This window comes from Dunckerocampus dactyliophorus, chromosome 10 (genome assembly GCF_027744805.1).
Source record: "Dunckerocampus dactyliophorus isolate RoL2022-P2 chromosome 10, RoL_Ddac_1.1, whole genome shotgun sequence".
Classification (NCBI taxonomy): Eukaryota; Metazoa; Chordata; class Actinopteri; order Syngnathiformes; family Syngnathidae; genus Dunckerocampus; species Dunckerocampus dactyliophorus.
The window spans coordinates 13,369,009-13,393,873 of NC_072828.1; the positions used below are offsets into that span (position 1 = coordinate 13,369,009).

The window sequence follows — 24,865 nt, forward strand, 5'->3', positions numbered from 1 at the left end:
TTACTTTCAAGACCTACAAATCAAGCGTCATCTTTCTCAGCCTTTGGATCTTGTGCATAAATTCTGGCTATGGGGGTCTATGGATTTGCACGCGCCCAAGGTATTATTTTAGGAATACCTCAGACGCTTTTATACCCTTGAGAAACATCCATTTTCCTTCATGCATGACCGGCTTGTGAACTTTCACCTTGTGGTTTTCCAAACAGCACAAGGTTAAGAGCTCTTCAGCCTCCATCTTTTGCTAGTCTTCTTCTTCTCGCTCGATTCTGTATCGAGGTTTGGAATGTTGTCGAGCTCCAGAAGTAAACTAGCAATATGTTGGTTAAAAGAAAGTTACAAAAATTAACCATCATAGTTTGTTCAGTGTGGACTATATTCCAGTTTTAGTGCATAAATATAAAGTACAGTGGAACCTTTAAGGTCGAACCATTCCATTCGTAACAGCATGCTAGTGTAAAATGAAGTTCACCACTGTTAACATTAAGTTGAAATGGGGGTTTTCTGCTGTAGAAGTAATTACTTTCTATGAAATGTATTTGTTGTTGTTGTGGGTGTCTGGAAGGGATTAATTGGATTTACGTACATGATTTCCTTTGAGAAAAATGTCCTTGTTTTTTATACATTTCGATTTTTGTCTGACCTTTTGGAACGGATTAAACCAAGATACCACTGTATATCCATTTCCTACTAACTATAGAACATCGTTTTTTGTACAAAATCCTACTAAAGTGAGTAAAGGCTTCTGTTTATGTAACAGGGGTCCATGTTATGGGTTCAGGGTGGGTGTCCACCAGTGTTCAACTTTCTCATCCATCTCAACTACATGTCTGTCTGCTGTAAGGCATTTGACCTGCCTACTGACCTCTAGTGTGTGTGTGTGTGTGTGTGTGTGTGTGTGTGTGTGTGTGTGTGTGCCTGTGGGCTGATAAGCGCAGCCTTCTCCCTCCTTTGTGAAGCGTCAGCTGCATACGCAATGTGTATATAAAAGTCTCTGATTGGTTTATATTCATGAGGATCAGCCCTTTGGATCTTTCCAAGGGCTGAAAAACTGACTTGGCAGCAGTGACGCAGGGAGCTTAACACAGGGAGGTGCTGACTCCACCTGCAAAGCACCCAAACTCACGTTAATACTTTTCATTTAGGGAAGATGGGCTCTTGAGAGGTGTGTGTGTGCACTCAGCAGGTGCTCGGGGGGCAGGGATTTATGGGACTCTTGAGGGAGCAGCAATGCTAATGGTGACAGGATTTAGGAGGACTGAGCGAGGCATTTTTATCGAGGCGCACACTCGGCAGCAAGGCGCGTGGGCTCGTCATAACTGCCATTGCGCAGGTACTTATTTTAAAACGCCGTCACCCCTGCTGCGCTGTGGCTTGGGCTCATGTCACATTTACACACAGGATCTGTTTCGTTGTAGACATATCACCGCCTGTCAGGTAGCCGCAAACACTGTTTGCCTTATTAAACTTATAGAAGCTCCACTTTCACAATCTGGTGGTTTGCATTTTATTTGCATCCGCTTGGCTGAGACATGCCATACCAGTTAACCTCTCCTATTTGGAGTCCATTTCAGGAAATGGAAACCTTTTGGAAATGGTTTTAGTTATACTGACGACCATCGGAAGTCACTGAATCTCTTGCAGTCGACCCATTGAACTTCAGTTTGTCCCCTATTATGCAAAAATTGACTTTTTAATGATGTTCTACCAGTAATGTGCGTCCCTAGGGTCAGTTTATGAGCACCAATCGTGAGAAAAATCTATCATATCCCTCACACTTGCTCCACTTTTGAGAGAAGAGGCACTCAAACGGTCGCTTTTGAAGTTGTGGCTTTTCATGAAGGAAAAACCTCCTTCCACATGGACATTACACCGCCTCTTAAAAAATAGCACGTTAACAGCAGTAACTAATTTATCATGGCAAGCCATGCCTCTCTGTTTTTACGACAGACGGAGGCACAGTGTAGCGTCCTCACAGAATCACACAGAGTCTGATGCTCTTTTATAACTTTATTCTGACCTGAACACAACAACAGCAGTGCAATTCCAGCACCATATATGTATGTATCTCCAACTCACAAACACGTCTCTAGTCCCTTCCCTTCTCGAAACTTCCTCATTGTCACTAGACGACCGCAAGATGCATTCACAGACACTCCTAACATCACCAGAACATCTTTATTATGTGTGTATGTGTGGTCTAAAAAAACACAAATACAAAGAAAAACAAGAAGTGGATAATCTTATCACTCACTTTGTAACTGTTAATGCGGAAGTACAATTTAAGCATGCTCGGAAATCCCAAAATATATACTCAAAACATGTGAATTCAACTTAAATGACGTGATGTCTTTGAAGGCAGCCCCTCATTTTAATTTAGCTCTTAATACTTACAAACATATATAATCCTGTCCTGTCATTTATTTTTGTTTCAATAACATACAATAAAATAATTTCAGACATAGTTGCAAATAGTGATTAATCATGACTAATGTATTTGAAAACTGTGATTCATCTGATTAAAAATTGTAATCATTTGACAGCCCTAAAAACTAAACAAAAAAAACAGGTTTCATTAAACATTTTAAATGTAAACATCAGTCTATAAGTCAGCTACATATGTGAAAGCTCGAAGTTTGACCATTTTGTTTTTCTTCAGCAAAATCGGCTAATGTTAGCACCGTAGCTCACATAGCTATGCTAATGTTTGTGTCCTCCTTAATGTTACGTAGCTCAGGGGTGTCCAAACTTCTTCCACGTACTAAAAAAATGAAAGGATGTCACTTGTTACTGTAATGTTCGGTGAGACACACAAATGCCAAACTTGCTCGCCGGAACAACAGGCTTTTATTGCAGGTGTGAATGATCTCACAACAGGCACAATAATCGCAAATAAATATCTTAAAACACAGGCTGCTGTTGCTGCGGTAACCCATGCCAAGCTAAAACTCAACTCTGAACTTCCTGTCCGCCTGCCACTCTTCCCCGCTAAGGAACACATTTATACTAACACAACTAAACGCAAGTCTTATTTATGTCTTAAATGGCTTATTCACTCTTATTATGTCTGCTAAATTAGGTAATATGAGTATAAAGGTGACTATAGGGGAGTTAGTTCATTTCTGGAGGGCTCTAATAATGTTGAAACACGTGTTTAAATTAATTATCTATGCTCTAACTACAAAAATATTTGATTTATAAATAAAGAATCTACTTCACAGAAATTCACATATCGCAGTAGGGTCTGGAACCAATTAACCACAATAAACGAGGGATTACTGTACTGTATACTATATAGTATGTTAAAGATGACCCACAGACTGCTGGAGCCATACTTGTCCGAAAGCAGTTTTATTACCAGGCTATGAGCATGTATGTCATTATAGCGTAGACAGAAAGACTGGAACAATCCTACATGGTTTGATGTATTTACTACTTCACTTCTCAGTAGTGAGGTTGAACGAGCTGAGGGAGGCCAGCAATTGGGTCATTTCCTGGACCTTTTCCTCTTATTGGAAACTGCTCTGAGGTTTGACAGACAATAACCAGCACCACATGCGCGGGCGGGTGTGATCGCCACTGACGGATTTTTAGCACGTTTTGAGCTAAATTAAAATTTGGAAAACATGTGCAGTAAATCTGGAGTTTTGAGGTTCGGCTGCTGAAAAAGCCTCCAGGGAGCGACAAATGCTGTTTAACAGTCTAAACCTGATGCAGCTGAGCAGGCGCTTTTAGTCCGACACCACCACTCCCCACACACCGCTAGTCTGTCCAGGATCAGCAAATTTATCAGGGTGACGGACAAACTGGACCATGGTGCTGACAGCATTTTTGCTGTGGCGCGCTACTTACAGTTACCATCAGGAGCGTAATAAAGAAACAACATGAAAATGTGTCCAAAATTGATTTTGGTGATTTCTAGATGTACAGGGGTACATGTGTTAGAAATCGGATTTTTCAGTCCAAAACATGTGGTATGCCACAGAGTAGGAATGTGCGATACACAATATACGATAGGAACTATAAATTTGGCCTACGGAAGAGATTTTAATTCTATCGCGTTAATGCATATTGACGACGCAACCTAGCTCTGTCCTGCAAAATTGAGAGTGATAAGTTGCAACAAGTCGTCAATATAATGTAGCTCTGTAGCTAGCGTGGCTAAAGTATGTGCGGAACCGCTCCTCTGAGTTACTACACCTCGCCTCCGTGGTGGCAAACCAACTGCATTTCTTCCAAGTTTCATTATCACTAAGGACAGAGAAGCCATGCTAACCACTCAGGTAGCATGAATGTAAAGTACCAAAGAAGATGTGCTTAGTGCAGAGAGTAACCTGCTATGAATAGGAAATTAGCAAGTACTTGTATATGAATAAGAGCCTCAAGCTAGAATAATACAATAACGACTCAGAAGTACTACATTGTTACCCATGCTGGAAAAACCAGCATAGACCAGCATATGTAGTGTTTTCGTGCTGGTGACCAGCATAACAACATGGTCCACCAGCATAGAACAGCATGGTGCACAGTGGCGGTTCTAGCTATGGGCCACATTGGCAATTGCCCAGGGCAGCATTCTCCAGGGGGCGCCGCAGCAAGGGAAAGAAAAAAAAAAATCCTATTTACTAATGCTCAGCGCTCATCAAATCCTCATCAAGTCAGCACATATGTGTGGCAGATGGGCGCCCTCTACAGGCGTGATACTCACTGGTCAAACGTGAGCAAACGTCCACCAAGTGATGTGGATCAAACCAAAGAAGAAGCGAGGGGTGCTTCTGGGCCTCAGCCATCAGATTAGTTACAAGGTAAAAAATGTAAATTACAACAGTAATTGCTCAAAAATAAAACATATTTAATTTTTAATATTATATGAATTATATCGGAGACCAATAGTCTCAAACTTGTTATTTCACTAGGAAAATGTGAAATAAAAGGGAGGGAACTGTGAGTGGATATGAGTTGGTTTAGCCTTGACTGCTAGTTGGTTGACGGTGGGAGACGATGATAAAAGTGGGGGCGCCACAGCTTCGATCCGCCCAGGGCGTCATTCAAGCCAGAACCGTCACTGATGGTGCACCAGCGTAGACCAGCACTGACCAGCATAGACCAGCAAGGTCCACCATTTTAACCAGGACCAAACCAGCATAGACCAGCACTGATCAGCATGGAAATTATGCTGGTCTTTTTCATTTATGCTGTTTTTTTTTCAGCAGGGACCCCTTTTCCACTGCAGTGAACGTTTGTGCTGGTGCAGATTTAGTTCAGAGCTGGAGTTGAATCAGTGTTGGCTGTGGACAGGTTCCACTCCAGATTAAATTTCCATTGTCCTGGGGAGCCGTGTTATTACATCACAAGGGTTACGCCTCATTTTAAAAATCATTCAAACTGTTTACATAAAAGCTAAGCAGTTTTGTTTTGGATTTTGTTCCCTTACAGTACCCAAAATGAACTGAACCATGACCTTAAAAATCGAGGCAGGTACCAAACCATGATTATGGTGTACCGTTCCAACCCATATGACTTCATATCCCAACTGTCTAAAATGGCTGTGCTGTAACACTGTGGGGTCATCTAGAGTCTCCCGCATTTCACTTGAACCAAATCTTCATAAATTCACAGTACCTGGCTCCGATGTACAACGTTCGGTTGACTTGAAGGATCCTCTGGATATGGAGAGGCTCCTGTCTCAGCCACGTACGGTGAGGTCGGCCCAGAAACACCGGATAGCGCCTTGACACTATTACAAGATGGAAGACACAAACATATAATTACTGATCCCAATCTGGCATTCATTCTTGGCAAGTTTATGTTGAGCCACATCTCATTTTAGAGACACTAGTGTCATTTAGAATAGCCTCTTTCACACGGAAATCCTGCAGAACTGTCACATCACAGCAATGTAAACAGAAAATCTCACCTTTGCCCTTTTACTCAGATCGGAGACATCTGATGTCAAGTATTGTTATTGCTGTCCAACAAGTATTCTGTACGTGATGAAAGACGTTGGCACTAATGATCTGTTATCAGACTGTCGGTGTGTGAAAGTGCACACAATTACAACAACATCCCACTTTGCTGGGCAAAGGCAAAAGGTGGACAAATGACGGATCCTCTGTCATCTGCTTTCAACACAACAGGGCAAAAGAAATGAGTCCTGGGTGTTCAACTTCACACCCGTTATCTGGCATTGCTGCATTCCCATACATGTATTCCTGTCTCTGTTACTACTTCCAAAGACAGACCGGGTTGCTTTACAATGTTTTTCCCCCCATTCAGTGTCAGTGCCGATTAAAAAGCCTGTAAATGGCACAAACACTGAAAAAAGGTGGAAAAGGGCAGTTTAAAAGGGGCTACTACGATCCAGCGGGAATTCCTTCATCATCCCCTCCCTTGTACGACCTCTAATACTACCCCTAAAGGCAGTAGTACACTGTTGGGTTGACTTTGTCTCCTCCAGTTTGTGTTGACGTTTAAAAAGTGTGTAACAGTTGCCATTTTCTCTGTGTCTCTGTTCTGTGTAAATGGCACCGACATAGAATAAAGGAAACATGTTCTGAGCATTTGCAAGTATGTTCAACACCAAAACAGAAATGGCTGTTGTACTGTCCGGGACTTTAAATCTCCAGCAAAGTGTACTTTTACTACAAAACTCTAGAGTCACATTACATACAAACGTCAAATTGTAAACCACATTTTTCGCCGGCATAGGGTATATAAAAAAAGGCTGTCAAAGTGACATCGGAAACTATTGGTATGGAATACATATTACAACAAGGCCCTTAAAGAAAAATAAGAATTTTCTTACAAGATCGTGGCTGTTTAAATGTACCCTCAGATGGATGACCGCTGATGGCCGCATGTCCGAATGTGTAACTGTCTAATCTCCTCCCGTCATTACTTCTTTATAGCCCACATTTATCCGATCTCCTCTTCGACGTCTATATTTAGTTGTCAGAGCCCGTTTCCTATGCTAATTCATTTCATTCATATTAATCCATCCTGATCTGATAACATTAATCCTTCTTCTTCCTGTCTAACCTTCTCACACCATAAGCATCCCAGATTATTTGCACGCTGCGTCCATCAAGATGAGGCTGCCTCATTGTGTGTGTGTTTTTTTTGTAGCAATACCTGCTTCAAATTTGTCATGTTGGGTTCGGTCAAAAGGAACTCTGGTGCGGTTGCTCTTCTAGTACGGTTCGTTTGGTCAATCAAGTGTGAAAGTGATCATCCGAACTCTGGTTGCACCAAACAAGCGGACAGAGATCCAGCTACACTTGCAGGTGAATCCTGGTACGGTTCGGTTCATTTAGGCTTAAAATGCTACACAGACCAAAGGCAAGGACGGCAAAAAGCAATAAGAAATGACACATATGAAAGTGTAAATGTGTTGGACGTTCTGCCTCTCTGCTCTGCGCTCTCCCTCTGTGTGTGTGTGACACTGGTGCTCTTTAAAAGTATATTTTAGAAGCTTTTTGTGAAATCTAATCTAACCAACATATTCAACCCCGGAGACGCCATTTTAATGCTTCCTAATTTTAGTGAGGCTTCTTTACTGCACACACTTTGATCACATGACAAAAATACCGGTAATACTAAAGGTGCGTTCACAATCGGTGGATCAGTGCTCTGGCCCAGACCAATAATTAAAAAAAGATACTTGGTGCGCACTTTGATGTAGTTCGCTTTGTGTTTGCATTTGAGCTCAAGTGACCCAAACCGCACCAGAATTCACTAGCAAGTGGACCGAAACGCATCTCTAGCACTAGAGTTCCTTTTAACCATACATGACAAGTGTGAATGCACCCTTAAACTACTAAAGAACTGCTTGCTATTGATACATTAAGCAGGCTGGGAAGCCATCGGTCAATATTATTGAACCACAATCAGTAGAGGTCTGTCCTGCCAAGCTGATATGGAGACTCAAAGTCTGAGAGTGTGGAAAGAGCTGCATCTCCAGAGACCCTCGAAGTAAGTGTGTGGGAAAGTCACAAATGCAACTCCAACACCTTCTCTTCATTTCCGAACCGTGGCAGCACCCTTCGTGTGGGAGCATGTCTGACCTCCACAGCCCACTCTGTGACCTCTCTGCACCTCCCAATTCAACACCGTATGTGTGACGGTGAGACCCCCAGGCACCTCACATGTCATGACCTTGGTGAAAGAGCGAGGTGTTCAGGAGTGTGTGATGAAAGAAAGTCCATACCGTCTGTGGGGATGAAGTTTAGGGGGCCCGGTTCCTCAGGGAATGCGGAGCAGGCTATTTGGAGGAGCCAGCACAGCAGGAGGAAGAGGAAGGGAGGGGCCGCTGTCACCATGGCAACAGAATAGCAGAGTCTGTGCAAAGACAGAAAGAGGCATGATTGTTAAGCAGAAACATTAACTCAATCAGGCTCATTTCAATTTACATACAGTACCTCACAATGATGAGTACACCCCTCACATTATATTATAAAAAGTAAACTTGCATATACTTTAGAGTAGTCCGTGTGCAGCTTGTTTAGCGGTAAATAATTATTACCCACTGACTCAACACACATTATTGTTGAAACAGCTGGTAACAAAAGATAATGGTGTCTATACAGTCTGTACACTGACTACTCTATATATCAATGTTTTCAACTTTAAAAAAAAATCTCCAATCAGGTTAGGGTTGGGCTTCGTTTGAATTTGAAAGATTCTGGTTTCAATTCCGATCGTTCTGATACCAGTTCCTAACGATTCGTGATTCAGGGGCAGAGGCAGGGTCATAAAAGTTTGCATGGCCTAAATGAGGGTGCTAATCACAGCTCTTTTTGTTTGAAATGCCTGAACTTCTTCATGATTTTTAAAATATATTAACTTATCAACTTTACCATGAATTTCTCACAAGGCTATTTTCAACCAGTATATAAATATCAAACCATATAAATGGTATGAAGTTTCTTTTTACTGGAGTACACTTTCACAAAAGATGTTTGAAAAGTGGCATGCTTTGTCTGCTGCCTCAAAGTTGGTGTAAGCAATTTTTTATCCATCCATTCATTTTCTATGCTGCTTCTCCTCACTCGGGTTGCAGAGGTATGCTTGAGGCTATCCCAGATGACTTTAGGCAAGAGGACTGGACTAGTCGCCAGCCAATCGCAGGTCACATATAGACAACCAGTCACACTCACATTCATACCTATGGACAATTTACAGTCTCCAATTAACCTAACATGCATGTTTTGGAATGTGGGAGGAAACCGGAGAAAACCCACACACGCATGGGGAGAACATGAGTACTCCACACAGAGATGTCCAAACGGAGATTTGAACCCCGATCTTCCTAATCTCCTGACTGTGTGGCCAACATGCTAACCACTAGGCCACCATGCAGCTGCAATTTTTTATGACCCCCTTATTATTTTGTTGCCACAAGTAAACAGGATGTAGCCCAAAGCGCTCTCATTTTGAAGGCCGGATGTGTGTTGTGTGTGTTGAGAATGTCACATGACGGTTGCTAATAGAGATGAACTGTGTACTTGAATAAACTTGCCTCGCCGTAGCTCCCGTCCTTTATTTTCACCAAACTTCTACGACATCAGCGAGCATCCTGAAACCCTCGGTTATACTGGCATGAGACAGACATCGTTTGTTTGAATTCCCTGATCCCTGCTTAGAAGAAGTCCGACATAGTCGTCACTAATGATGTACTACAATGCTGATGGGGGGATGTCATACAACGTCATGTCAAAAAATTCCAACTATCCCTTTAAGGTGCACTGTAATAGAGCGGTTGCTGGAATGTGAGCGGTAAGGGGTGTACTGACAGACACTATATATTCAAGATTTTTAAATTAGGGTGACTTGAACCTTATAATAGGGATCCACCGATCCACATTTTTTCCACCTCCGATCATTCAGATACCTCTTTGTTTGCTTTAATATGCACCCGCGGCAAAAAGAATATCATCAAATGTAGCTAGAAAAATATCAGCCAACGTAGCTGTCTCCACACATAGCGGCAATCACACAGAGAAGCGCTGAGCCTGACGCATTCACAGCTTCACAGTTGGATAACACAGAACTCTTGTCGTATATAACCACCGAGTCGCTACATTATCATTATTGTTGATTTTATATGACTTTGTAAGAAACTCCTCTCCACAGCTAAATATGATATTGTAGTGACGCGGATGCTTTGTGTAGTGTTAACAGTTTGTGAGATTCGACTGTTTTGTGTGGCCGTGAACGCATCAGGCGTAGAACTTGTGTGTGTGTGTGTGTGCGTGTGTGTGTGTGTACTGTGAGTGAGGAGAACGGCTACAATGCTGGTGTGGAGACAACTACATTCCCTGATACTCTTTTGGCTATGTTTGCTAATATTTTTCTACATATGTTTGCTGACAACATTCAAGCACAAACATGGCTCACGGATTGGAAATTTTCGCCGGTGGTAAAGAAAATTCCCGATATGTAAATTACGCTGGTATCGAAACTGATACTGGATGGGATGGGCCACATCCCTACCTAGTAGTGTAAAATCCATCAGCAACATTGGATATGAAAGAGTCAAAAAGTTGCATGCAAGCAAGCCACAAAAGTTGCCAGACCTATTCTTATCCAGCTAGGACTAACATCAACCGAATCTTTATTAGTTAAACAACAATCCTCTACAGGCTTTGTGCTGGATTGTCTCATTTGTAACGATCAGTCATGTTTGCACGTTATGGAAATAAAGTGTATTTCCAAAAACCTCATTAAAAAATCCCCAACATCTTGTTTGAATGAACTCTGTATGAGTCACCATGTAATCTTTCGCTTTGAGAATCAAGTGGCTTCCACTCTGACCTGCCAACATGAAACACTTTAGCTGCTTTTCCGGCCACGCACAATTGAAGCGCCTCACATTTCAATATCCACGTTTGGATCTCCTCATGTATTTGACTGCGGTCACAGATGCCCACTGCATGATACAACGCATAAACAAACACATTGTGAACATATGGCATCCACTATGCACGCCATCTCTCTCCATATTGGTGCCTACTTTCCAAAGACTTGCTACATCTGTCACTCATTCAAGTTCATTTTAGCAGAGCTACAATTATACTGACGCAAATTACATTGAGCTGTAAGTACATTAACTGTAATCTAATCCCACTATCTAACTAATCCAAGCATAAAAAAAAATTTCCAAATTTAAAAATGTCTGAAAACAACACACTGTGATTTGTAGCGCAATTAGCCTTTACCTTTAACCTTAAGCTATTAGTTTTTGTGTAAAACTATGTTTGTGGTGAAGAAAAGTAAGTACACAAAATGAGATCATGTATTTAATTATTCATTGTTGTATTTGACCACAATGTTTGTTCATGTTTGTTTATGCATTCAAACAGTATAATCCTCATATTAAATTGTTAACAGAGGCCTCTTTCACACAAAAATCAAAGAGACTACCTGAGAACCCAGAGATGCCGGACATTTCGAGAATGTATTGCAGCGAGGGAGGGAAAAATTATGATCGGGTCTTCAGAAGAGGCGGAAGTTCTATGTCTTGGCAAAAACTTCTTTGTACACTTGCGTGACAACAAGAAAAGTGAGACACAAATTCCCTTGCATTATGCCTTTGTCATTAAACTTGAGGTTTTATTGTTTTGTTTAATATCACCATTAGTTCATTTATTTTTATACTTTACAGATGGCCTGCATAATTAAGTATATCGGTTTTATCCAGGAATAGAATATTTCTATTTCCATGATTTCCTGTACAACATATTGTTTGAAAGAGGAGGTCAACCAGCATGTTCTCCAAGCAAAGTTCCGCTGTATGTTTACAAAAAAAATAAAAATCTAGCAATGATGTAAACTGATCTATTGTACTCTACACACTCAACCAACTTCATTTCCAGGCACACAATCTCACACAGTTTTCCTCCCAAAGGACACAAAGCAGCACCATTGTGCCGCACGTCTTCTTAATGGAGTCTCCGACATAACCTTATCAGGGCTCATAATCTTTATGGGGGTGCATTTCTCAAATTCCCTGCTCCGACATTGGAGGGATGCTAATTACTCAGCACCAACGAGCACGACCAAGTGAGGTGAAGTCACCGGAAAGGAGAAGAAAGAGCGAGAGATGCGGTGAGAGATAAGCGCGAGAGAAGATGAGAAGGCAGTGTTTCCAATCTGAGATTCTATTGTTGCTGTTATTAATAATGCACGAATAAATGTCACGCCATTGGTATAATTACACACCACGGGCTGTGCTGTTTCGAAGCACTGCAGAATAAGTAGCTACACATTAGGTTGAGTATAAAATCAAGTGTGTGTATTGTGGTAATTATGACAAATGGCTACAGCAGAGGCCATTGGGGAAGCTCGGCGCGTAGAACAAGCTGTACAACAGTATGCTATTATCCTCAAATGAGGCGTATACATTTTACTATTTGGAGTAGACGCTATGGACACGACAGCACTGGAATCTTGTCACTTAGAGCAAAGGTGAGCAATCTATGGTCCATGGGCCTTAAACAGCCCGACAAGAGCATGTGGATTGGCCTGTCTTACAATTTTTATCGTCATGCTAAAAATAAACTGTATGCCACAAATTACAAATCATTTTTAGCTTTCTAATCGCCAGCATACAGTAGTTGCATTTTGTTAAGGTCCTGTTTTTGTTTGGGACTGGACATTTTGTGTAGAAAGGGACTTTGGTTTGGAGCTTCTACAAGTATAACTGGTGTTGTGCATTTGAGTGATGTCTGTTCGTGCTCTGTGCAGACATGAAGATGTAGACCGCTGCGTTTCTTCCTCATGGTAGCTAGCTAGCTAGTCGCTGACTGGCTATGGTCAAGTGTTTTAGTTGCGCCAAAATGTATCTGAAAAATATGTGTAAAATTTTAAGAAGTTTGAAACGTCATCACACTTCACCCATTTTCTACTTCCTATTTTTAGTCCATTCTTTTTGCTTGATAGGACGCTGAGAAGGTATGGGGCAGCTTTTTGTGTACAAAAAACTTGATTATGGCTCTTCTGTGCATTTGAGGCCTGTCTGTTTTGCCCAAAATTGATGTCGAAAAATGTGCCACAAAAAAATAAATAATAAATTTAGACTTTGACTCGTCACATGTTAGTAGTGTCGGTCCATTCCTGTTGGCTTGCTGGGACTCTGAGCAGGTATGGAGCAGATTTTTGCATACAAAGGACTTTGATTCGAATCATCTGCCCCAACCCTGCCTTCAATAATATTAGATAAAAAGGTTCTTGACAGACATATTCTGGGATTGATTGCAATCGGGCCTGCCAACTTAATACAGATGGCTAGTGATGAGAGCGTAGGGAAATCTCCAAAAACCGCAGCTGAGCTTTTAGCATCCCAGCCTCAGAGACTGTGCGTGTGTGTGTGTGTGTGTGTGTGTGTGTGTGCATGCGTGTGTATACAACTAATGAAATTGGACTTGTAAAAGCACCAACATGCTCAGCTTTGCTTCCAACGGGATTTGCTCATTAATTTCCTCCAATTCCTGGCAAAGTCATTTAGGAAACATTGCGCTGTCACCACTATAATAAAGTTGAACAGCAAAGACATCAAATCACAGACCAATCTCAATTTGATGTGTAATGTCTTCATGCAGGTTCTAGTTCAAGGTGATTGTCTTGCAGCTTGACAGCAGAGGTTTCAAAGAGCCAAATAATTTATAATCCAGTGACCCTCTGCTTGCAGGAGTTTTGGATGCTTTGCATTCAAATGGAACACCTCATCATCCAATGAAGCCGCTAATACTTCATGAAAGGTTTTCGTCCCATTTTACGGTTGCCATGGCACTCATTTTCTCTTCTCCTCAGTCTACCTATTCCCATTCAGCCTCTCGTCATGCTTCACTTTTTATACAGCTTCATTCTTCCCCGTAAGTACTTACATTTAAATGCAAACTAAAAGAAAACACAAGATTATAAGTGGCCTATATACAGTTCTGTCACATGTCATGATGATTTGTCGTTGCAAAACATTTTACCCACAGACTCAACTGAATTTCCACCGTCATAAAATGTTTAGGTCTACAGGCAATGTTTTAAGTAACATTTTAACTGTCATGCAATTGTTAAAAGAAGTTAACTACTGTGATAACAAAATAAAACACACTAAAACACCCCAAAATAAAACACCCAGAACAGCAGCTAGCCAGTTGGCCGCTAGCTAGCAGCTATCTTAACAACGGTTATCGATATTTACCCACTTACTCGGGTTGCGGGGGTAACTCTCAGTCGGCACCATAAATTCTCCAATTAACACCCTTATTGATTTAACTGCAGAAACACCTTTTGTTGGCAGGTGCGTGGTCTACGAAAGCAAATAACCTCCCAGGGTCTCATGTTAACACCATGTTAAGCTATCTGCAATGGTGTGGCTGTAAGTAAGCTCCTAGTTTTTTTTGATGAAATCCACAAAATGGCAGTGGCTGCATTTGAAGAATCAAGAGCGGTCAGCATAAAGCAGCTTTATCTACCTCTGCATGTGCTTTAAAATGTTGGTTGCGCTACTAGTCTGTTGTTGTGATACTCATGCGAGTTACCCTTGCCGTACTTTTGTTTACAATTAACTCATCAGTGGTAATAATGCTAGATGAGCAGTTTGCTCCTTGGAGCTATTACAACATTCGTTCTGTTCTTGTGTTATGTAAAATATATGTTACCACTTCTCTTGCACTCCCATTCATCAATAAAGGTAAAAAAATAAGTTCTTACATATAATGTAATACAGTCGTCCCTCACTACAGCATGGTTTGAACATTGCTCCCTCCTCACTCTCGCCTTTTAAAAAAAAAAAAACAATTATTCAATTATCACTGTTTCATCAGCCACAAAACAGTGACCATTAGTCAAAAAATGTGTCAAAAAATATTGAAAGGAAGGTTATATGCAGTATTGTGGTCACTAGGCGTCAGTAATGACACAAAACATTGATGAGACATGACATTATATTATATTACCTTCACACTGCATGGAGTCAGCCATGGCATGTCCGACATGATAAGAGTGAAAAAAAAACAGTTCTTGTCTAATTCAATGTGGAAGTGGTAAGTTTTTGGCTTTTTACTTTGTCCTTCTTCCCCACTCCGTTTGAAACAATTTTCTTACATTTAAAATACGTAAATTGGGGAGGCTAACTAGTTAGCTTGGTAGCTTGCTATGCTAGTGGTGACTGCCTCATGTCCTTGCAGTGATCCCGTAGCCTGCGCAATGTGGTGTAAACAAAGAATAATAGGAGGGTTAAGGTGACTATAGGGGTCTTATTACATGTCTACAGGATGTAATATACTGAAGTCACACTAAAGCCACGCATTATGACAGCTCAATGTCCAAAATTTAGGGCCTATTTTTTTTTTCCATCAGGAACCAAGTTTTACAAGCTTAAGGCATTCAAGTGTTGAGTTTAAAAGGGGACAGAGTAGAAGGGAATTTCTGATGAAATGATGTGACAGAGGGGTTGCCAAGCATTACACGGATGTGAGTACAGGTAGAAGTACTTTGTCTTGATAAACCCTGTTCACACTTCCAAAGAAAGCCTACACTCCAATGGGAATTTAAACTTGTTCCATCTTACACTCAGATCCTTTTAGCAACACGCCTTATAAGTGTATACAAGATGGTGCTGAAATCAATGTTTTACGATTGTCAATGGATGTGGAATGGGTGGTGCTTGTCAGTATTAGGGGACAGTGCATTGTTGTACAGTTCAGAATTACACACATCAGTTCACGAGGATATAAAGCAATCTGTACATAGATGTTCAATTGTTCCATTGGCTTTATGTGTGCTTGAAGACACCCCACTGATTTGGCCAGACCCTAGCTTAATTATCATGTTAGCAAGAGAGGGGTAGAGGCTTCTTAATGGAGAATTACTGACAGATGATAGCCGGATGCTACTTGGATCAGAGATAACAAATGATGCGATGAGCAGCAGGGACGTGAGGAGGAGGACAAAGGAATGAAATGTGCCGACGATGTCTAGGAGGGAGGATTCAGGAGGATTTAAGGCAAAGATGCGGTGTGAGAATAGGGAGAGGGCCAGAGAGGAAAATGGAAATGACAAAAACAATGCAATACAGGGAGTGATGAAGAGAAACAGAGGTGAGAGAGAGAAACAAAGTGATGCATTGACAAGGAGGGAGCGAGTCACACCGGATATATATAGAGAGTGAGGCCAAAGAATGCACGGAATGAATGAAGCAGAAAGACAAAGAAAGACTGCATCTTGTGCTCCCAGTTTGTCTGCAGTGAGTCATAGAGAGAAGGCAAGAAGTGCAAGGGAAGGGCCTTAATAGTTTTATGGCTTGTCTGCAACTTGCTCTATTTAAAGTGAGAACATTTTGATTTGCATCTTGACATATGAAGTGTACCTCATGCATCCCTACTTGGACCATTTCTGTTCTGTACCAGTTGGCAACAAGTTAGTTGTTATGCAAATTATGTCCTCTGGACTTTCGAAGCTCAAACAGAACGGAACTCAAGAGAACGGCACATAACGGCATATAAGCTACACAGCGTCCCACTTCACTTCATGCTTCCATGCAGGATTTCCAGGGGCTCATACATTCACAAGTTAATGTCTTCATTAAAATCATTCTGAAAATGTTCCAAGTCATGTATTTAGTTGCAATTTGATATATTGCATGTTTTGACAGCAGCTACATTGTTACATAAAATGTAGCTTAGTCCCTTGAATTAAGTCCAGTAACCTTTTTTCCCCACTTGTTAATGTTTACGTATTTGCATTTCTTTTTGAAAACTCAGCGGCTGCAGATAGAACTTTTCAATAGCTAGTAAATATGACTAATTGATATTGGTATGTTTTTGCAAATAAGCCTTTTATAAACACATAATGTAGTAGTTTAAAAACACCTCACATTGTCTTCGGCATTTCAACCAAAATGTTATGGGTTCTTCCTCCCTGCTTCCTCAACCCCTGCTCAATGACACACCATATTCACTGTAACTTGTAACAAAAACATGTACACTAGGTCCCCAACTTACGAACACCCGACTAGCGAACATTCGCGGATACGAACACAAGCCGACTGTTCTATATTTTATTTTATTTTGCCTTGTAGTTGTTCAATCAGTATTTATACTGCTACTGTACATGCTTGACCAGTAGAGGGCACTGTGACACTGCTAATGGGACCAACAGAGGAAGCGTTGGGACCAACAGAGGAAGAGTTAGACGCTGGGGAGATACAGTGTAAAGCTAAATGGAAAGCTAAATTGTACAACCCGGAATGAGTGTGTGATTAAAGTTTATGAAGAGTTAATAGGCCTGCTTAATTCTACACCACCCACAGAACACTACCTCTTTTAGAAGAGTCTAACGACGACTTGTCCTTTTTTTCAATATCTCCTCCTCCAACTCCACCACGACGACGTATGCTGGACCACTCCTCTTCAAAGGTAAATAACATTTATCATTACGTATTATTATATCACTTTTATTATTGTTTTTTTCATTAATTATCCTTGTTTAATATTACTACTGCATCCAAGCTCATATTTACATACATACACATATACTGTATGTGTATGTACATGTACATACATGTACATGTATATACATGTACGTGTAGAACCTATATCATTGGTAATATTACCTTTTCCCCCACTTAAGAACAATTCAACATAAGAACAGTCGTCTGGAACCAGTTGTGTTCGTTAGTTGGGGACCTAGTGTACTGTCCAAAAGCTTATCTCCTCAGCATCATTGTAAAAAAAAACCAACAAAAAAAACAACTCCCTCCCTTGAACACATGTGCCCACATGATTTAATTGTCTTTTGCATGTGACTTCAGTGAACCAGGTTAGTTTACTTCATATTTGCATCACCGTGAGCCTCCCAAAACATCACACATATTTAGCGTTACGAGGGCGAGGGAGAGGGAGAGAGGCAGGATGGGAAAATTAAGGGTGGGTGGAAAAAAAAAAAAAGTAGGCGTGCGCTCAAGATGAAAAATGAGGAGTGACCTTTCGCTGTTCAGTCCGTTGATTTTCCCATGCAGCGCCACATCAGCGCATGACGGGGAAAATATTTGCAGCATGTACAACAGGACAAAAAACACATAACTCACAATAAATTCCCTGAATCCTTTCCCCCCCCCCCCCCATGTGTCCCGTGGTTATACAATTTCAGCGGACTTAAAGGTCGACGTTGGAATAAGATAATGGCCATCTCAGGTTGACGTCCTCTTTAAGTGTTGTGAACACCACTGCCGTAATGTAATGCCTATAATAACTTACTGTTGATGAATGGATATCTTGCAGCATTAGTGGTGCTCGCCCTGGAGTTGTATGACTGTCATTAACCTTCACAGACCTCCAGATTATAGCTGCTAAGGTACAGAGCGACAAAGCATCTGTAGTCGCAATCTAAAAGACAGTCGAACAAAGATTTTCTGCCCGGGTCTCAGTTAATTATCGCTTTCAGAGTGCAGCTGAGGTCAGGCTTTTATTCTTTTATATCTTTTACCCTCCATATGACTTTCATATGATGATTCATTCATCTTGAAAGGCTTCCCAACATGGCTGGCTTTGATTCCAATGCGTGAAAGAGCTACCAAGTACCACGTGAGCATTACTTTCTTGAAAAAACGGAAATTAAAAAATAATGAAAGATATTTCTTTTTTTTTTCTTTTTTTTTTTTTTTACTTTTTCTTGAAAACAGAATTATTTCTCAAAAGTATGCATCATTATATGACTTTATTAGACTTTGGAATTAAAGGTACTTGTCTCATAAGTGCAAAGAAAGCATTTTTTAAAAAGTCAGACTTTTCATAAGACTAAAATTTTTTCTTTAAAAAAAAAAATGACATATTCTTAAAAACAGGCAACTGTTATCCTATCTTATCTTAAAAATATACAACTTCATAAAAAAAAATCCAATTAAAATGCGACTTCTTTCTTGAAAAGTATTTCTTTTATTTATAATGATAAGAACAGATCAAGATTGCTATGTGACACTTGAACACTTATCCCATGAACGTGAGAGCCACTTGTACCTCGCCTGTGGGACAAAAATGAGCTAGCTAGCTGCTACCAGAGAGCTGGTGAGAACCAGGCAAAATGTGTAAACAAAGATGCCAGAAAATGGAATGAGATTGAAACATGAGCGATCACACACGCTGGCATAGATAAACTTAGCCTGTGACACGCTGTTGTCAATTGACTACACATTTTATGGACTATTTTTCATTCTCTCGATAACAAAAGTTCCCATGCATGTTTATCAAATTAAAGCACAGTGAAAAATGTTTATATTTAACAATTTATATATATATATATAAAAAACTCATAAATATATAAAAAAAACTTATTTTGAAGGTGTGGTGGCTTTTATTTTGTTGTGGCACTGCGCCACGATCAATTACATGTAGCAGAAACCCTGCATATGATGATTCATTCATTGGCTATGATCCAATCGCAATGCGTGAGAGATCTACCAAGCATCATGTGACATCACTAAAGCAGAGATAGGACTGACCTTTGGCGTCTTACTAGTTTACAACCATCATTACCAGGGCAGGGTTCAGGGGCCAAGGCCATAAATCACTCTTCAAACCAGCCATGCAGGAGGAACCCAGCTCCACTGCATTAAAAATGAAAAGAAAACACGCTCGGAGACTGACGAGGAGGCTGAAAGCAACTCCATCCATCACTAGCGGGAGAGGGGGGAGGGGGGGCGGTGAAGTCAACGAGGGAAAACACACCAGGCGATAATCTCCAACGTGGTTATAAATAATACAGAAAGCTCGCTAATGCAATGAAAACAATTGTGGAGGAGGACAGAACCACTCTTGATATTATTATTGCACTAAAACATCCCCTGAGGACATGAGGTATGAATACTGCCGGAATACGTCAATCATATATGTGATATGATAAGTTCCTTGTTGCTTGGGAATCAGCAGTGATGATTTTAATGGAATGAGGCTCTTCTGGATAGGTCATGAGGTCGGCTGGCGGTCAAGGAGAAGTTTAAATGGAAAATGAAGGCTAGCATTCTTCTTGGAACTTTCTCAGAAATTGAATGGGAATACTGAGAGTCGCTGTCATCAAGCCAAAACACCAAAGAAAGAATGAAGGGCTACATTTTTTAATCCAGTTAAACAACAAAAAGCACTCATGAGCCTCTATAGCATTTAAGCTAACTTGCTTCATCACTTAATACCAGGTATGTGAAACACTACACTAATCCAATGACAACATCCAGAGAGACAGGTAGAACACCATTTTTCGTCATGACACATGACATTTGTGGCACCCCCTATGGGTTGTTGTCAAAATGCTTTGGAAGGCATGTTGGCAAACATGTAATACAGATATCCTCAAAGGTGCATAATCATTAAACAAATGGTTAATGACTTATGGGAAATTAGTTGCTAAGTTTTGAAGACATTTTACTTGATGGCGGCCATGTTTTTCCAACCAATTTTGCTTGTGCTTGTCAGTGCCCAAAATGTTATTTCAACTTAAGGGGTTTAAGGGCAGTGCTATCATGTGGTGTATTTGTCAGTTAAATAATAGCACAGGCAATACAGTAGAGGTTTAATGTTTTGACAAATGCTCACCCTTTTGTGTGCAGCAACTGAAGAGTAGAAGATTTTTTTCCATCTTCACTGACCAGCTCCTCCATTCTATTCCATTGTAAAAATTCCAACTCTGTCCTCTTCTCTCTTTTTCCCGCTTTATTGCTTCCTTTGAATGTCACATCTGATATGGCATACAGACAAACGCAATCACACACTGTGGTGTCAATCACACACACACTCACTATGCGCGTGCGTGTGTGCGTGTGTATGTCTGTGAAAACAAACAGGAATAAAGACATATGCACAGTAGAATTGGATTGCAGGCAGGACTCCCAGGCCTGGCTGTGTGCGAGTTTGATCCCCTTCACCGTGTCTGAGGAGCATGTTAATCAAAGAGAGAGCCTGGCAGCCAGCTCAGCCAAATACTGTATGTCTCTATCTTCAGCATCCACATGCATCTCGTCTCTGAGACTGCGTCAAACCATCTTTTCATTCACGACGCTCTCTACAGCCCTCAAAGCATCACAGCAATTACTCCTAATGTCTTTCTTTCTCTTACATTTAATGCAATACTACCATTGAGACTGACTGATGAAATGTAAGACATTGAAGACAGTTATTTGGTATGAAAGAGTATTAAAGCCAAACTGACAAAAAGACTATATTTATCCTCCTCGAAAACTATTGACAAATCGCTCAAATCTTCGCTGTAATCACTGTAAACATCCCTTGTCTCGTACAACGCCATGTTTGTTTACCTGAGTGATATTACCCCAAGGACATCACTTGCAGGAATGATACTGAGATGCGAGCTAGTTTGTCATGTAATTTTTGCCAATTTACCGTTTGCTTTCAAAAATCAAACAATGTAGAACATATTTAAGCAAAGTTGATGAATCATGTCGGGGACCCTTTAACATTTTGGCTTTGTTTTTTGTTGTTGTATGCATGTATTTTATAGAAAAAATAGCTTTATTTTTAAGAAAAACGTGGCAATCCTTCGATAACACATTCATATATTTTATATTTAAATATTACTATTTCCCCCCCAAAAAAATCTGCCTTTTCTCAAAGCTTTCATTTCCACCTAAAATACCAACTTTTTTCATTGAAAAAAGACAGTTTTCTCCAAAAAATGACTTACTTCTAATTTTTTTTATTCTCATAGCCATTTCTTTACCATTATTGTTTGTGTGTCCCTAACACTGCTTCATAATTTAGAAAGGGTCATGCATTATTTTCTCTACATGCCGATTGCCCCACATTTCCCCCTCCTCCCAGCACTCCCTTCTCCGATCCCTCAGCTTTAGGATGCATTTGTAAAGTGGATTATGTTGTGTGTTTCTTATTTGTTTTTTGCATTGGGGTGGGTGGATGGGGCTGCATGAATTCGAGAGAATGGGCTTGAAAAGACGGAGATCTGAAAAGCTGAAGGGCAAAGAAGGAAGGTGATGGGCAAAGCGTCTGTGGGGAGCGAGAGCTATAGCGATTAGGTTTTCAAAGACTGCAACACCCGGAAGGAAGGAAGGAAGGATTTCTCCAGCTGAGGGAGAGATGGAACGTGGTTGATGAGGAAATTGAAGGGAACGGAGACAGAAGAGTAAATTAGGTTACCCTGTAATCTGCAAGAAGGTGGAGGTAGACACTGTTGTATATTGACTTCGGTTGCATTCGTACTTGTGGTACGGTATTCTGGTCTGGACCAAAAAAAGAAACACACTTTGGTACGGTTCACAATGGTATTTTTGCCATGTGATCAAAGGCTGCACAGTAAAGAACATATACATAAAGTAAACACTTGACTGGGCAGCTTCCGTGACATATTACGTGACGTAATTCAAATATTCCAAACCAAAACAACGTCTGCTGGGTTGAACACAGAGGTTATTTTGAAATTCTGCTATATTTACAAGCTTAAATTTCAAGAAAATGCATTTTTTCTTACATACCGTCACTTTAACACCTATTTATGAAATGTACTACCCGCGCAAATGCACTAAAGTTTCTTTTAACCGAACCAAACATAACAGTTGTGAACGCACCCCAAGTCTAGCATTCCAAACTGTCCCATGGTGTCCATTGAATGAATCTCCACTCCCCATTCAATGGTTGCACAAGCGACAAGCACCGGCACAAAAGAGGCCTTTGGCTTCTTTGAGACAATGGCGTGAGGTCGACACACAAATTAAAAAGAGATGTCGCCCACTCGACCTGAATGACCGTGGCAGCAAGTCAAAGAAAGCGCGTCATGCTTGATGGACTCTTTTCTTTCTTTTCATCGTCATCTGTCGCGTTGTACTTAAAAATGTATAAATGTGTCAACATGACACACTTGAAAGATAATATCTCAATGGTGTCTGAGGCCTCAGTCATCCAGGAACATACATCCTCTGTCAATCTGCATAAAACAAGCTGAGCGTAAAGCCTCCTAAGCTGTCTGCGGTCGCCAGTCTGTTTCCACCATGCCGCTTATAAGTAGCTCTCTTCTTGGAGGGGATGTCACCAATAAAAGCTGTTTCCACTGGAAGTCAATGGAGCCTGCTCTGTGTCTTCTTCATCCAATAAGCAAAAAGAAGGGTAAGATACGATGAAATGTTAGGTGAGATATTCAGGATGTTTCTGCTATAGCATTGACTTGGAAGAGACACATCTCCGCCACATTCATGGCTGACGACTAAAATAATAAATAAAAGGTGGGCGCTCTGTGGGCTGTTGAGCAGCAAGGCCAAGCACATCCAACCACATGCTGTGTCTATGCTGACAGACGACAAAGTGAAAGAAACCCTGCTTGATTTCGCCAGAATGCCCCCCCCCCCCCCAGAGTTTCTTCCGCAGTGGTCTAATAAAATGACCAAAAAGTAAAATGAAATTGGAACGTTTCGGGCTACTGTCGTGTCTGCATAAAAGGAATGCTTTTTTTTTCTTTAAAAAATATTACTTTTCATTTAAAGAAAAAACACAAAAAAAAACTATGACCTTGTTGAATTTTTTTTTTTAAAGACAAAAAAATTCTTTAAAAAAAGTTTTCTTAAATGACTTTCCTTGAAAAAAGGCAAATTTAAAATTTTCTCAAATTTCAATTTCTAACACACATATAGGCATGAGCCGGTTACCGGTTTCAAGGTATACCACGGTATGACAAAGTCGCGATTTCAAAACCGATAAAGTAGTCCATCATACCGTCATACCGTCCTACGGTATGAGAGAAAGTAGAGGTCCAGCGCGGCCACTATGTGGAAATACTTTGTCATGTTCTGTGTTATTCCTCGCAGTTAGAACTGGGATTCGATGTGCTGAAACCACAGGCATGAGCTGTGTTGCCAAAAGTCAGGCAACATAAACATTGCGGCATAGTTACCACTGACATAAGCTGCCATTAGCATCAACTGGCGCCGGTGTGACAAGACGTGTCCTCGTAGAGTTTTGCATCCCATAGCGTGCGGCTGTAGTGTGTATTTCATATGGCTTTGCAACTATCGAACTAATGCGTAAGCACATAACACTATTTAAGTACATTTGCGACATGTTAACGTGAATATCATAACCTAATAAGTCGCAAATGTCATCGTTTAATTGCCTGTAGCGTATACACATACTGACACTACACGTTGCAGCTTAACACATATACTAAATGACAAAACACACTAATATAGCATTATTAACTAAAAACATTGTACTAATGTGAAAGATTCCTTCAAAGGGATGAACATTCAGAAGATTTACTCCATTTACAACAGGTTTCCTTGTAGTACGCATGCAGAAACTTGCAGAATTTCATACCTGTCCATGCCAACACACATCTATACAGAAATATGAAAATAAAATAAATATTTTTGTTTTAAAAAATAAGACTACATTCTCAAATGATTAGAACTTTTCCCTTTTAACAATAGATGACAATATGTAAAAATGTGATTTCATTAATTGTAATTCATGCAATTTGTGGCCCTAAAAACTTTTCTACACTGAAAGTGTACAGATTTTTGCATACCCTGTCATTCCAAGAGATATTCACTTTGCTTAAAATCCTCTTCATCCACTACAGCTTGAATTTTCCTACATTTATGCAACCTCTCGCCCAAAGTCAGCTGGGATAGGCTACAGCATACCCCCGCGACCCTAAGTGGCATAGAAAATGGACGGATGGACGTAGCACACAAAAATGTGGAATATAACCAACACAAACAATGTGGCCTGAGGCTGTGGCTTATTGGCAAGAATCAATAGATTAGATTTGATTAGATATAATATTTTTGCAACGCTTTTGCTTACATTGGATCAGCAGTCATTCTCTCAAAAGATATTCTGGTCATGGTTTAATTTTT

The 24,865-nt window shown here is 40.6% G+C and overlaps 1 protein-coding gene across 3 annotated transcripts in view; it reads right to left on the reverse strand.

The window, feature by feature from the left end:
• Window positions 1–24,865, reverse strand: part of sema6bb (sema domain, transmembrane domain (TM), and cytoplasmic domain, (semaphorin) 6Bb) — a 169,832-nt gene that overhangs the window by 76,821 nt on the left and 68,146 nt on the right. For all 3 annotated transcript variants that reach the window (XM_054790187.1, XM_054790188.1, XM_054790186.1), the window contains 2 exons: window positions 8,204–8,334; window positions 5,620–5,734 (listed from right to left, as the gene is read on the reverse strand). In XM_054790187.1, coding sequence (XP_054646162.1) covers window positions 5,620–5,734; window positions 8,204–8,315 — 227 coding nt within the window. In that variant the 5' untranslated portion in view covers window positions 8,316–8,334. The remainder of the gene's footprint in view (window positions 1–5,619; window positions 5,735–8,203; window positions 8,335–24,865) is intronic.